This window comes from Schistocerca nitens, chromosome 1 (assembly GCF_023898315.1).
Source record: "Schistocerca nitens isolate TAMUIC-IGC-003100 chromosome 1, iqSchNite1.1, whole genome shotgun sequence".
In the NCBI taxonomy this organism is placed as follows: Eukaryota; Metazoa; Arthropoda; class Insecta; order Orthoptera; family Acrididae; genus Schistocerca; species Schistocerca nitens.
The window spans coordinates 170,563,655-170,578,612 of NC_064614.1; the positions used below are offsets into that span (position 1 = coordinate 170,563,655).

At 41.9% G+C, this 14,958-nt stretch overlaps 1 protein-coding gene across 1 annotated transcript in view; it reads left to right on the forward strand.

Moving 5' to 3' along the window:
• The window catches only part of LOC126244604 (gametogenetin-binding protein 2-like), a 148,731-nt gene that overhangs the window by 92,248 nt on the left and 41,525 nt on the right, over nt 1-14,958 (forward strand). The window contains exon 9 of the mRNA XM_049948253.1: nt 2,842-3,490. Within this exon, the coding sequence (XP_049804210.1) occupies nt 2,842-3,490 (649 nt within the window). The remainder of the gene's footprint in view (nt 1-2,841; nt 3,491-14,958) is intronic.

The window sequence follows — 14,958 nt, forward strand, 5'->3', positions numbered from 1 at the left end:
TAAATGAGCCCTGAATACAACTGAACACTACTTTGTAGGAAGTATTTCTACCATGTTCTTATATACTAAGGTGGGATGTGTTTCCTTCCTTTGACATGATTGTTAGTTGAAGCACAGTTATTGGCTGTAATCCTGTGACAGTGCAGAACAGCTGGAATTCCAAACTGTTGCTATGTTTTGAGAAACATGTTACATTAAAATGGCTTTATGAACACCATGTTGGCTTTATAATACCATTTTCAGGCTGATTTTGACCAGAACCAATGGTCTGAACCACAACCAAAAAAATTATCCAAAACAATTGTACATTGTTCACCACCCACAAGGAAATATCACTTCAAGAACCTGACTGCCCCCTTTGTGACCATACAAATGCTACATCATGTACTGTAAGCCATTACTCAGTAAAATCTTATTTACTGCTTCAGAGACTAATGTTTACATAATTCCAAGTAACATTACTCATTATTTTTTTAATCATTGTGTTTTTGTCAGCTTAAACAAATCGAGCTTTAGCATTTGAGAAAAATGTCTGATAATTGGCTTGCATAGTACATTCTAGAGTGGGTGAGTACAGACTTGCTAGTACTGTCAGCTGCATGGTTGCAAATCCCTCACTTTGAATACAAATCGCAAGTTAAAAAAATAATTTGGCTTGAAACATCTTATTATTCCGACTGGTATTCCCCTGTGCTAATGCTAGCTAGACTGGGCATAAAACAACCAAGCTCTACAATGGCCCACTCTCTTTTTTTCTGGAACTGATAAAAAAAGGTGGGGAAACAAGAATGATTGCTGAGGGGCAAGTCAACATCAGTTCAATGGCGGGTTGGTTGTGGGCCGTGGTCTGTGCATCTCTTTTCTAGAATTTGCTGGTTGCTCTTAATTTGTTAGGTGTACTAAAGTGAAGATGAGGTTAAATGCTTCCGCAATGTTTCTCGATGAAACTCTGTACTTATGGACCCACTGGGACACTATCTTGTACTCTTTTGTTATTTCTGTCAGCCCATTCTGACAAAAAAACAGCTATGATCTTGGCATGCAGTGTCCGGACTTGCATGCACTTGGAGCTAGCTTAACCAGAGGTCAAACTGTATGAATTTAGGAATACTGGCGACTTACGTGTGTTTGTGAACATTTTTACTTAGCAGCAGGCCATTTGTTGGTATGAACTCACGTGCATTAGCTGTTACATAGCCATCATACATACAATAAATTAATTGGAATAGTCTGATATATGACTTTTGTTAGTTTTGCTCCTGGCTATCGTAGCCTTTCAAGCATGTGTGTTCACATAGATCTTTTTGTGCTTCATCATGCATTCAGCACATGAAACAGCATCAGTGTCAGGTTTCCAAATCCCCGTTTTTTCAGTGAAAATATGTATTTGCTACAAAGAAAAAAAAAGTGTCATAGAAGTAAGATTTATCTTGCAAAAACTCAGTTTTATGTTTTGTGCCCAGCTTTCACACACACACACACACACACACACACACACACACACACACACACCTCCTGCCCCCCCAGTCCCCTTTCACCCTGTCTTTTCGCACATAATTGTTTCTCAATTACTTTATTAGCGCTATCGAGATAACATTTGCAAACTTGGTAGAACATAGGACCCTCAGATACACACAACAAATGTGATACTGTAGTTAGTGTCAGGCAGAGTCCAAGCCACACACAGGGAGGTAAACTCTGCTGGGGCTTCCATATTATCATGCTGGGCTTACATTTTTGAGAAAGCATTTAATACTTGTAAGTGCACATTAAGAAGACTGTCAGGTGGCTAATGGGAGGAGCTGAACAAATAGAAATCAAATGACAGTGACTAATTTCTGAACACAATCAACATGAAGTAATGGATAACATTGTGTTTGAAATGTTGACTGCATTTGAGATGTAGGGCAACACAGAGTTTTGGTCCTCTTCAGTAATATGAAGTAGACACACAGATGAATGTGTGGGTCCTTGCTGTGAACTCTGAACCTTTAACTGTAGGTACATTCTGAATATAGTGAGCTCAGAGAATGTGATTAACTTTTTTGTTATAGTGTCACAAAACAATGTTAGGCTTCACATTTAATACATTTTGCCTTTTGTGTGAGGCAGTCAACATATACTTTGTCATTCTTCCATTTCAGTCAACAGTGGACCACATTATTTCAAACAGGTCTTTCCTTGAGCTGTAACTTACACTCAGTATTCTCACATTTACTTTGTGTTTGTCAGTCGTCAGGTTTGAACTTTGGCTTTTCTTCTTCCATGTGGTGTTTTATTATCTTTTTACGTGTAAGTATGGTTTATTGTTATGCCATCTTCTGTACACTCTATTCTTTCTTATTACGTCTGAGATCTTCTGTAAGATCTTTCTTTCCTAATGTTTAATTTCTCGTTCACACCTTTCCTATTTTTTGCAAGGCACTCTGTTACGTACAGAACGTTCGGTTGAATTGTTTGCAGTAAAAATCTCTAGTCAGATGGTGTTCTGTTTTGATCCTCAATTTGAAGGCTTCTTTCTAAACACTGTTTGGTTCTACCCACTGTGCTTGAACATGGTAACTTTATGCCTTAATCATTATTTGTCTCTCTAAAGATAGCTGACTAGAGTTGAGTTACAAACTCAGTTTTATCAAAGAAGATGTGAAGGTCAGGCTTAGCAGCTTAGGTTTTGTGTTCACTGGTCAATTTAGTGGCTGTGCTGAGCAAATCAGAAAAAATCATCTGCAAAAGATTAGCATTTTGATTTTTATGTCATTACCATGTTATTTTTCATTTTCTTTTATGAACTGTTCAGAGTGAATACTGACAAAATATCTTAACATTAATCAATATTTTCAGCTCCAGGTGCTGGACTGTAAGAATGATGGTTCTCCAACTTGCTGCTGTAAAGACTGTCAGCAAAGAAAAGCGTTAAATCGAAGTTCTATGGAAGAGGATGGTGGTGGGGGCCATGATGAAGTGAGTTGTGTAGATGGCACCTCAAATGAAGCCCCAAACAGTTTGAATCACTTAGAGAACGATACGGAGTCAGAGACAAGTGAAGTAGTTCCAGAAGAAAACAGAGTGAACGGGGACATGAGCAGGCAGAGTCCTGTATCGAGCGAGTCGGGGTCCATTACAGCTGGACGCAGGGCGAGAAGAGGGCGGAAGGGGCGACGGTGTTTCCCGCAAGAGAGTTCAGTGAGTTCCAGTGCCTCACCCCATAGTGCAGCTCTACAGCCTGCAAGTGACGTTCTCGACAGTGAGGTTGGGAAGCCAGATTCTATGGAGAGAGAAGCCACCTTCTCTTTGTCACCTTGCCAGTCTTGTAAAGATGTGCAGGAAACAGTGGTTCTCATAAGGGAAAGTGACAGTCGGGTGGAAGTGGGCCACTGTAGCCCTCCGGATTTGAATGGCTGCAGTGATGGAGCATCGGTCTCAAGTAGCTGGCACAGTTCTCCAGAAGGATCGGATGTGGCATGTTCTGAAGGCTTCTGCAGTCATGATGGTGAGTCAACATTCTTTTTTTTTCCAGCTATGAAATATGAAAGCCTGCCCCCCCCCCCTCTCTCTCTCTCTCTCTCTCTCTCTCTCTGTGTGTGTGTGGGGGGGGGGGGGGGGGGGGGGGTTAAGGGAGAGGGTAAGGAGTCATTCCAATCCCGGGAGCGGAAAGACTTACCTTAGGGGGAAAAAAGGACGGATATACACTCATGCACACACACACACACACACACACACACACACACACACACACACATCCATCCACACATATACAGACACAAGCAGACATCAGTATATATATATATATATATATATATATATATATATATATATATATATATATATATAACAGAGGGAAACATTCCACGTGGAAAAAATATATCTAAAAAGAAAGAAAGTGATGAGACTTACCAAACAAAAGCGCTGGCAGGTCGATAGACACACAAACATACACACAAAATTCTAGCTTTCGCAACAAACGGTTGCTTCGTCAGGAAAGAGGGAAGGAGAGGGAAAGATGAAAAAAACCCACTCCCCCCCCCCCCCCCCCCCCCGACGAAGCAACCGTCCGCCGCGAAAGCCAGAATTTTGTGTGCACGCCTGTGCCCGCCCGTGTGTCTATCGACCCGCCAGCGCTTCCGTCTGGCAAGTCTCATCACTTTCTTTATAGGGAAACATTCCACGTGGGAAAAATTATATATATGTCTGCTTGTGTCTGTATGTGTGGATGGATATGTGTGTGTGTGCGAGTGTATACCTGTCCTTTTTTCCCCCTAAGGTAAGTCTTTCCGCTCCCGGGATTGGAATGACTCCTTACCCTCTCCCTTAAAACCCACATCCTTTCATCTTTCCCTCTCCTTCCCTCTTTCCTGACGAGACAACCGTTTGTTGCGAAAGCTAGAATTTTGTGTGTATGTTTGTGTTTGTTTGTGTGTCTATCGACCTGCCAGCGCTTTCGTTCGGTAAGTCACCTCATCCTTATATATATATATATATATATATATATATATATATATATATATATATATATGGTTATAATAGAGGGAAACATTCCACGTAGGAAAAATATATCTAAAAACAAAGATGATGTGACCCACCAAACGAAAGCGCCGGCAGGTCGACAGACACACAAACGTACACAAACACACACACAAAATTCAAGCTTTCGCAACAAACTGCCGCCCCATCAGGAAAGAGGGAAGGAGAGGGAAAGACGAAAGGATGTGGGTTTTAAGGGAGAGGGTAAGGAGTCATTCCAATCCCAGGAGCGGAAAGACTTACCTTAGGGGGAAAAAAGGACAGGTACACACCCGCACACACACACATATCCATCCATGGATGGATATGTGTGCGTGTGCGAGCGCACACCCGTCCCTCCCTCCCCCCAAGGCAAGTCCCCCCCGCTCCCGGGACCGGAACGACTCCCCACCCTCCCCCCCAAAAATGAGGATCACCCTGTGGCTAAACATGCCTTGGTGCACGGCCAGCACATCTTGGCAGAGTGTTACACCGTCCGGGTTATCTGGATACTTCCCACTAACACCAACCTGTCAGAACTCCGGAGGTGGGAACTTGCCCTTCAGCATATCCTCTCTTCTCGCTATCCGCCAGGCCTCAATCTCCGCTAATCTCCAATTTCTATTTGCCGCCACTCGTACCTCACCTGTCTTTCAACATCACCTTTGCCTCTGTACTTCCGCCTCGACTGACATCTCTGCCCAAACTCTTTGCCTTTACAAATGTCTGCTTGTGTCTGTGTATATGCGGATGGATATGTGTGTGAGTGTGTACCCGTCCTTTTTTCCCCCTAGGGTGGGTCTTTCCGCTCCCGGGATTGGGGTGACTCCTTGCCCTCTCCCTTGGAACCCGCTTCCTTTTGTCTTTCCCTCTCCTTCCCTCTTTCCTGGCGGGGCGGCCGTTTGTTGCGAAAGCTAGAATTTTGTGTGTATGTTTGTGTTTGTTTGTGTGTCTGTCGACCTGCCAGCGCTTTTGTTTGGTAAGTCTCATCACTTTATATATATATATATATATATATATATATATATATATATATATATATATATATATATATATACACAAGGATGATGTGACTTACCAAATGAAGGTGCTGGCGGGTCGACGGACACACGGGCGAACACGGGCATACACGCGGAGTTCAGGCTTTCGCAACGAACTGTTGCCTCGTCGGGGGGGGGTTTGGGGTTGGGGGGGGAGAGTCGTTCCGGTCCCGGGAGCGGGGGGACTTGCCTTGGGGGGAGGGAGGGACGGGTGTGCGCTCGCACACGCACACATATCCATCCATGGATGGATATGTGTGTGTGTGCGGGTGTGTACCTGTCCTTTTTTCCCCCTAAGGTAAGTCTTTCCGCTCCTGGGATTGGAATGACTCCTTACCCTCTCCCTTAAAACCCACATCCTTTCGTCTTTCCCTCTCCTTCCCTCTTTCCTGATGGGGCGGCAGTTTGTTGCGAAAGCTTGAATTTTGTGTGTGTGTTTGTGTTCGTTTGTGTGTCTGTCGACCTGCCGGCGCTTTCGTTTGGTGGGTCACATCATCTTTGTTTTTAGATATATTTTTCCTACGTGGAATGTTTCCCTCTATTATAACCATATATATATATATATATATATATATATATATATATATATATATATATATATATATATATATATATATATAAAGAAAGAAAGTGATGAGACTTGCCAGACGGAAGCGCTGGCGGGTCGATAGACACACGGGCGGGCACAGGCGTGCACACAAAATTCTGGCTTTCGCGGCGGACGGTTGCTTCGTTGGGGGGGGGGGAGTGTGTTTTTTTCATCTTTCCCTCTCCTTCCCTCTTTCCTGACGAAGCAACCGTTTGTTGCGAAAGCTAGAATTTTGTGTGTATGTTTGTGTTTGTTTGTGTGTCTATCGACCTGCCAGCGCTTTTGTTTGGTAAGTCTCATCACTTTCTTTCTTTATATATATATATATATATATATATATATATATATATATATATATATATATAAAAGAGAGAGAAGAAACCAGATCTATATTTGAATACTCATTTCGTAAATCACCTTTGAATAATCAGGCTTTAGTGGTTGGTTGCCAAAGTAGGATTTGGCCGACTTTCTTGTATTTTGATTCTTACTGTCAACACTGCCTGAAGTGTAAAAAGACTTTGGTTTGAAGCATGGTGCATCAGTGCTTTCAAATTCTGTTGGAGAACAAACTTTGGTTCATTGTAGCCGTGGTGCTGTATGTGTCTTGCAGTATGATACATCTGGCGAGAAGTGTGGTGTTTCATTTCATGTGCTCTGTCTATTTGATTGTTCCTATAGTTTTTCTGTCCATGGAGACAGTGCTCCAATCTCTCTTCAAGCAGCACCCGGCATTTACAGTTGCTGTTACGAATTTGTTGGATACATTGAGTATCCAGGCTTCCACAACGTCAGTGTAGCTGTTACCCTTTCCCAGTTACAGCAACGTGGCCAAAGGCTGGGAGGCTTAGAAGAAGTGGCTTTGGCAGCACTTCTTTACTTGTCACTAAAGGAAACATTTGTAAGGCTTTGTTTCTTTCTTGGATTTCTCCTCAGATCTACCTGTTGTTGTTCCAGTTATCCCCACTCAAGGAACATGTACCGCTTTTGTTCGACAAAATATGTAAGTTGTTGTCAAACTGTCACTGTAAATGCATGTATTGTTGCCATATTCAGCCCCACCAGTCCTACTGGGCTTGGACAGCCAAACTTCCTGGCCTCAGTCACAAATATCAGTTTGCTATCAATGCTCATCACGTTTCCTACGCTGATTGTATGGTCTGTGACGCCAATCTTTGTACCTGATGGCGACGTAACAGCCAAAAAACAATTTGTGAAATAAATAGTAAATTTGTAGAATGTTACCCCAGTGTTGTGTGTGTTTCCATTCATAGTGTATAAAATATTCTACCAAGAACCGACAGAACAGTCATTCCATACCATTAAATATTGCTCATTCTTTTGAGATATCTTGTGCTGCTGGTGATCGGATTGGTGTGACATTGCCGTGGTGACTCCTGTTCCTGGATGTCGGGCATGAGTAATTTCTTGGGTGCAGGATAACATGGCAACCCTACAGCGATGTGGTAAACAACAACAACAACAACAACAACAACAACAGTGGCAGTGCTCCGCGCTCGTTGAGTGACTTGCAAGAACTGTAGGAGAAAAGGACATACAGTGTCTTATGTGTCATTCCCAGCCCCTTCCTGCAGATATGGACGTGGATGTTAACTATGTGTCTTCAGTGTTTATGAATCATAAGAGACTGTTTATCAAAGTGCTAGTGATGGACGAAGCGCTCAACCTACAAGTGGACATGGGTGCAGCTGTGACTTAATAGAATTCGCAATTTTACTTGGCTCTGGGGTCTCCAGTGTTGCTTCCAGTTACTCATTTGGTGAGTTACAACAAGCAGCTTATTCCAATTTTGGGGTAATTTACATCTCCCACTATGTGTAAATCTGTGGTGTCGTTCCTTTACTGTTTTGGTAGAGGATATTGCTGGCACTGCAAGTTTATTTGGTCTGGATGCTTTCAGTTTTTCGATTTTGGATATGGTGCACCTCTTTCCTGACCAGGTCCCTTACCAGCAGTTAGATTCTCTATGTTCTGAGTTCTCGTCTTTTTTACTTGAATGGGTTAGATTATGCAGCTACTTTAGTGGGCCACATTACCCTGAAAGCCATGAAGTGGCCACACTTTTTCCATGCCTTCCTATTCCCGTGGCTTTCTGTGTTCAAGTGAAAATAGAATTGGACACACTGATGTTGTTGGAGGATCGCACAACCTATTATATCGAGTGAGTGGTCTATCCCCTTGCAGTCATTAAAAAACTGACTGGTCAGCTTTGCCTCTGCTGCGACTTTAAAGTTTCAGTTAACATTCAATCTGCTATTGACACTTACTCTTTCCCCGTCTGGACGTGTTATAGGCTAAACTCCTTGGGGACCAGTTTTTCTCCAAAACTCTCAGCATTTTTTGGGGCGATTGATTGATTGTTCGTTCCAGGGCGTATCAACTACCTTGATAACATCGTCATAACGGTTACGTCCACAGAAGAGCTTTTACATAACATACGCACCATGTCTGCAGTCTTACATTCGGCAGTATTGAAATCCAACTTGGGCAAGTCACACATTTTTCAGCCATTCATTGGAGTATTTGGGGTTAGTGGTTTCTTGGGATTGTACCCTTTACGTCCTCATGTCACTGCAGCCACAGCTCTGCCTTGCTCTACAAATGTCGAAGAACTCCAAGCCATTTTAGGTAAAGTTGCTTACCTTACAAATTTTTTCTGGATGCAACTATGTTGGCCCATCCCCCTTATGAGTTGCTCCACAAGAATGTTCCTTTACACTGGACGCCAGCTTGTGAGCGTATATTTACACTTTTGAAATCAAAATTACATTTTACTCCATGTTTTGCTACATTCCAGTTGTGCCACCACCTGGTTTCGCTATGTACTCCTCTAAGTATGGACTCGGGGCAGTTCTTTGCACGTCGGTATGAGGAGTTTCATGTTTTCTTGTACAGATCTAAGCTCCACCTTATTGCTGACCATTAAATCCTACCACTGAACAAACTCATACTGGTGCAATTTTGTCATATGATGACATGTTGGAGACCGTGGCTGTTTTTGAAGACAAATTTTGATGGTGTTAAGACAGCAACCAGCCACAAATTTACTTTGAGCTCCTTTATTCAAAGGAAACCGTTACCGGTTTCGAATCGTTGCGATTCATCATCAGACGGTTTACACGCTTTCTTTCTACATTTGGTGTGTTTTTATAGATTAACTGTCCTAAAATATAAATAAAACATAATTACAAACACGCCACACACAGATGGTTGCGTTGCAGATTTTCGTTGCATGTGACTTAAGTGAAACGTCGGTTTCGAGTGTTTGTTTCCATAACGTTCATCCAATCGATGTAAATGCATTCACACTGCATCCTCGTTGTAGCACACGTAATAGTTCTCACTGTACACTTTAGATTTGTCACTGAGATCATTCCAACCACGCACCACATGTTTTGGTACATACAAAGAGCTTACAAACATATGGGTGCCACATATGCTATGATATATCGTAACATTTGACGATGATGTCCTATGTTTGGAAAGAATCGTATATTCTTTTACAAAACTGTAATGTCTTTTACATTAGTACAGAGATTTTTTTTTTATTTTTTTTTTTTTAATCTGTTATTGCTAATTTAATTATAAAGATTTTTATATATATTTAGAACTGTATAGGTAAAATAGTACATTATTTTATTACATTTGGCAGCATGAGAATTATAGTAACATATAAATTTTCCACTTGATCTGCAGATAGGTGTATTAATATTATTTGCTATGGAGGCTGGAAAGTAATTTTTGGAAATTTTTCAGGTAAGGGGTGTTAGCCAACTCTGTTTGTTCGTTAAGGATATAGTCTGGGGTGCTGTGTTTGTGTGTGTGTATTTCTAATTCTTCTAATATATTCATAGTGGCCCCTTTTTCTGTTAAATGTAAAATCTTTAAGTTGTCCTCAATGTTTGCCACTGAATGGTTTTCTTCAGCAATATGGGCTGCAAATGCTGATTTGTTCAAGTTACCAAGTCTTAGAGCGTCAATATGTTCTTTATATCTAATTTCAAAACTTCTGCCTGTCTGTCCAATGAAAAGAAGAAAAATATCAGAATCAGCTTTTCCACAAATAATAAATTACAACAAAAAGTGATCCATGATGTAAACACCTCCAAGAGTCCCTACCGTAAATCAGGAATATACAAACTCAAATGTGATACATGCCCAAAATTCTACATTGGACAGACAGGCAGAAGTTTTGAAATTAGATATAAAGAACATATTGACGCTCTAAGACTTGGTAACTTGAACAAATCAGCATTTGCAGCCCATATTGCTGAAGAAAACCATTCAGTGGCAAACATTGAGGACAACTTAAAGATTTTACATTTAACAGAAAAAGGGGCCACTATGAATATATTAGAAGAATTAGAAATACACACACACAAACACAGCACCCCAGACTATATCCTTAACGAACAAACAGAGTTGGCTAACACCCCTTACCTGAAAAATTTCCAAAAATTACTTTCCAGCCTCCATAGCAAATAATATTAATACACCTATCTGCAGATCAAGTGGAAAATTTATATGTTACTATAATTCTCATGCTGCCAAATGTAATAAAATAATGTACTATTTTACCTATACAGTTCTAAATATATATAAAAATCTTTATAATTAAATTAGCAATAACAGATTTAAAAAAAAAAAAAAATCTGTACTAATGTAAAAGACATTACAGTTTTGTAAAAGAATATATGATTCTTTCCAAACATAGGACATCATCGTCAAATGTTACGATATATCATAGCATCTGTGACACCCATATGTTTGTAAGCTCTTTGTATGTACCAAAACATGTGGTGCGTGGTTGGAATGATCTCAGCGACAAATCTAAAGTGTACAGTGAGAACTATTACGTGTGCTACAACGAGGATGCAGTGTGAATGCATTTACATCGATTGGATGAACGTTATGGAAACAAACACTCGAAACCGACGTTTCACGTAAGTCACATGCAACGAAAATCTGCAACGCAACCATCTGTGTGTGGCGTGTTTGTAATTATGTTTTATTTATATTTTAGGACAATTAATCTATAAAAACACACCAAATGTAGAAAGAAAGCGTGTAAACCGTCTGATGATGAATCGCAACGATTCGAAACCGGTAACGGTTTCCTTTGAATAAAGGAACTCAAAGTAAATTTGTGGCTGGTTGCTGTCTTAACACCATCAAACTCATACTGGGTTTGAACATATTTACAATACGCATTCTCATACAGTATATATGAATATAAGAAACATATATGTCAGTCAGTCAGGCAGTAGTAGCCGACCGCGACAGACGCAGCAACAGATAAGTAAACCGCTTTTGTGACTTTTATGAGTTCCTAACCAGGAGCGAATTTTATTATATCATCTGTGTGCTTTAATAGTTCAGTTTCTTGAGTTTCTGTGTGTAAATTTAAAATATAATAGCCACAGTTATAGCGTTTTCGTTTGCATCACAAAGTAAACCGATTTTGTGACATATTACAAGTTCCTTATCAGGGGCAAATTATTTAGTTTCATCTGAGTGCTTCGGTAGTTAGATTCTAGAATATCTGCGTTTTACTAGACACAGTTCGTGCGTTTTCGTCAGGGTCTGCATTAGAGTTGCGCAGCATGTGCCGATAGTCCATCTATCTGCATAGTTTAGTTTTTCACGGTCTTTGGTATGGACAGGGACTGTGATTGTTGTGCACTGATGCGAGCCAAGTTGGTGACACTTCACTCTCACCTTCAGGCTGTGATGGCTTCGGTTACACAGCTTGAAGCTGCAGTGGATGGGCACCACTGTTGTGGGCCGGCCGTGGGGATCCAACGGACGTCCAGCACGTCAGAGTTCTGCGATCGGTCCTCACTGGTGGTCAGCCCAGTTACTGCTCGCACTGAGATTGACCCCTCACCTGTGGTCGTGTAGGAGGTCGCCTCAGGGCGAAGCAGGCAGCGAAAAACTTCCCAGGTAGCCGCACATAAGGCCTCCCCGGTTTGTCTGACAAACAGGTTCTAGGTGCTGTCTGTGGCTGAGCCGGGTGCTTTCGCCTGTCCTGTTTCAGAGGAAACCACTCAGCCTGCAAGATCCGGGCAATCGCAGAGGGTGGGACTATTGGTAGTTGGGAGCTCCAACATTAGGCGGGTTATGGGGCTCCTTAGGCTCTTGGCTGACAAGGAGGGTAAGAAAACCAATGTGCACTCCGTGTGAATACAGGGTGGAGTCATTCCAGATGTGGAAAGGGTCCTCCCGGATGCCATGAGGAGCACAGGGTGCAGCGAACTGCAGGTGGTTGCGCACGTCTGTACCAATGATGTGTGTCGCTTTGGATCAGAAGAGATTCTCTCTGGTTTCGAGCGGCTAACAGAAGTGGTAAATGCTGCCAGTCTTGCTTGCAAGATGAAAGCTGAGCTGACTATTTGCAACATAGTCGACAGGACCGATTGCGGACCTCTGGTACAGAGCCGAGTGAAGGGTCTGAATCAGAGGCTCAGACGGTTCTGCAACTGTGTAGGCTGCAGATTCCTCGACTTACGCCAAAGGGTGATTGGGTTTCGGGTTCCGCTGAATAGGTCAGATGTCCATTATACGCAGGAGGCGGCTACATGGGTAGCAGGGGCTGTATGGTGTGGACTGGGCGGTTTTTTAGGTTAGAGGGTCTCTGGAAAACACAAGATGGGCTTCAGTCACAAAGGGTGCAGGCTGAACACAGGAAGAACATAGATACAGGAACCATTGGTATAACCGTTGTAAATTGTTGTAGCTGTGTTGGGAAAGTAGCAGAGCTCCAAGCGCTAATAGAAAGTTGATGCTCAAATCGTTATAGGCACTGAAAGCTGGCTAAAGCCGGATATAAGCTCGGCCGAAATTTTTGCGAAGAACCTAAAGGTGTTGCGAAAAGATAGTCTAAACGAGGTTGGCGGTGGCGTGTTTGTTGCTGTTAAAAGTAGTTTAACTTGGCGCAAAATTGAAGTAGATATTTACTGTGAGTTAGTATGGTCAGAGGTCATCGTTGGCAACTGGAATAAAATAATAATTGGATCCTTTTACCGACCTCCCAGTTCAGATGATACAGTTGCTGAAAGGTTCAAAGAAAACTTGAGTTTGATTCCAAACACGTACGCGACTCATACGATAATAGTTGGTGGTGACTTTAATTTACCCTCGACATGTAAGCGAAAATACATGTTTAATTCCGGAGATACGCATAAAATATCATCCGAAATTGTGCTAAATGCATTCTCAGAAAATAATTTCGAGCAGTTAGTTCATGAGCCAATGCGAATAGTAAACGGTTGTGAAAACACGATTGACCTCATAGCAAAAAATAATCCTAATTTAATAACCAGCATCTAAACCGATATAGGGATTAGTGAACACAGGATTGTCGTAGCAAGGTGGAATATTGTAATCCCCAAACCCACGAAAAATAAACGAAAAAGATACCTATTCAAAAAGGCAGATAAAAAATCACTTGATGCCTTCCTGAGACACAATGTCCCCTCATTCCAAATAAATAATATAACTGTAGACCAGATGTGGCTTAAATTCAAAGAAATAGTATCTGCAGTGATTGATAGGTTTATACCAAATAAACTAACAAACGACAGAGCTGATCCTCCTTGGTACACAAAACGGGTTAGAACAATGTTGTAGAAACAATGAAACAAACATGCCAAATTTAAACAGAGACGCAAAATCCCCAAGATTGGCGATCCTTTACAGAAGCTCAAAACTTAGTGTGGAGTTCAATGCGAGTCGCCTATAACAGTTTCCACAAGGAAACTTTGTCTTGAAACCTGGCAGAAAATCCAAACGGATTCTGGTCATATGAGAAGTATGTTAGTGGCAAGAAATAATCAATGCCTTCTCTGTGTGATAACAATGGAGATACTATCGAAGACAGTGCTGCTAAGGCAGAGTTATTAAATACAGCCTTCCGAAATGCCTTCACAAAGGAAAACGAAGTAAATATTCCAGAATTCGAATCTAGAACAGCTGCCAACATGAGTAACGTAGAAGTAAATATCCTCGGAGTAGTAAAGCTACTCAAATCACTTAATAAAAGCAAGTCTTTTGGTCCAGACTATACCAATTAGGTTCCTTTCGGAGTATGCTGATGCATTAGCTCCATACTTAACAATTGTATACAACCGTTCGCTCTACGAAAGATCTGTACCCAAAGACTGGAAAGTTGCACAGGTCACACCAATATTCAAGAAAGGTAGTAGGAGCAATCCACTAAATTACAGGCCCATATCATTAATGTCAATATGCAGCAGGATTTTAGAACATATATTGTGTTCGAACATTACGAATTATCTTGAAGGAAACGGTCTATTGACACACAGTCAACATGGGCTTAGAAAACATCATTCCTGTGAAACACAACTAGCTCTTGCTCGAACAGTCCACAGTTATACTGCGGGTCATAGTGTCCAACGGGCACAATATTTTGGTGTTCAGACATGTCGCCATCGTCAGGTGCGCTGACGAACTGAGCTCCTGAGGGTGGCGGCCGATTTAAATCCCCTCCCCCCACGGGCCGCTCTCTTCGCCGTCCGCACCCACGCGCCGGTGGTCGCGAAGACGTGAGCGTCGGAATCTGTCGTAGCATTGATGTGCTTGCTATGTCCGCCCTGGTCACCAGTTTGTACTTCTTGCTGAGAGTCTTCTTAATTACATTCAATGCCGGGTTTTAATTCAGTATTTCTTTAATATACAGCCAATTTTCGCCGATAGTGCGGCATTGTACGGAATAAAGGCAGTTGCTACCTCTTCTTCCGTGACTTCAGCCGTCTCCACAGGCTGTGCTGTGGGACGGAGAGAGCATCT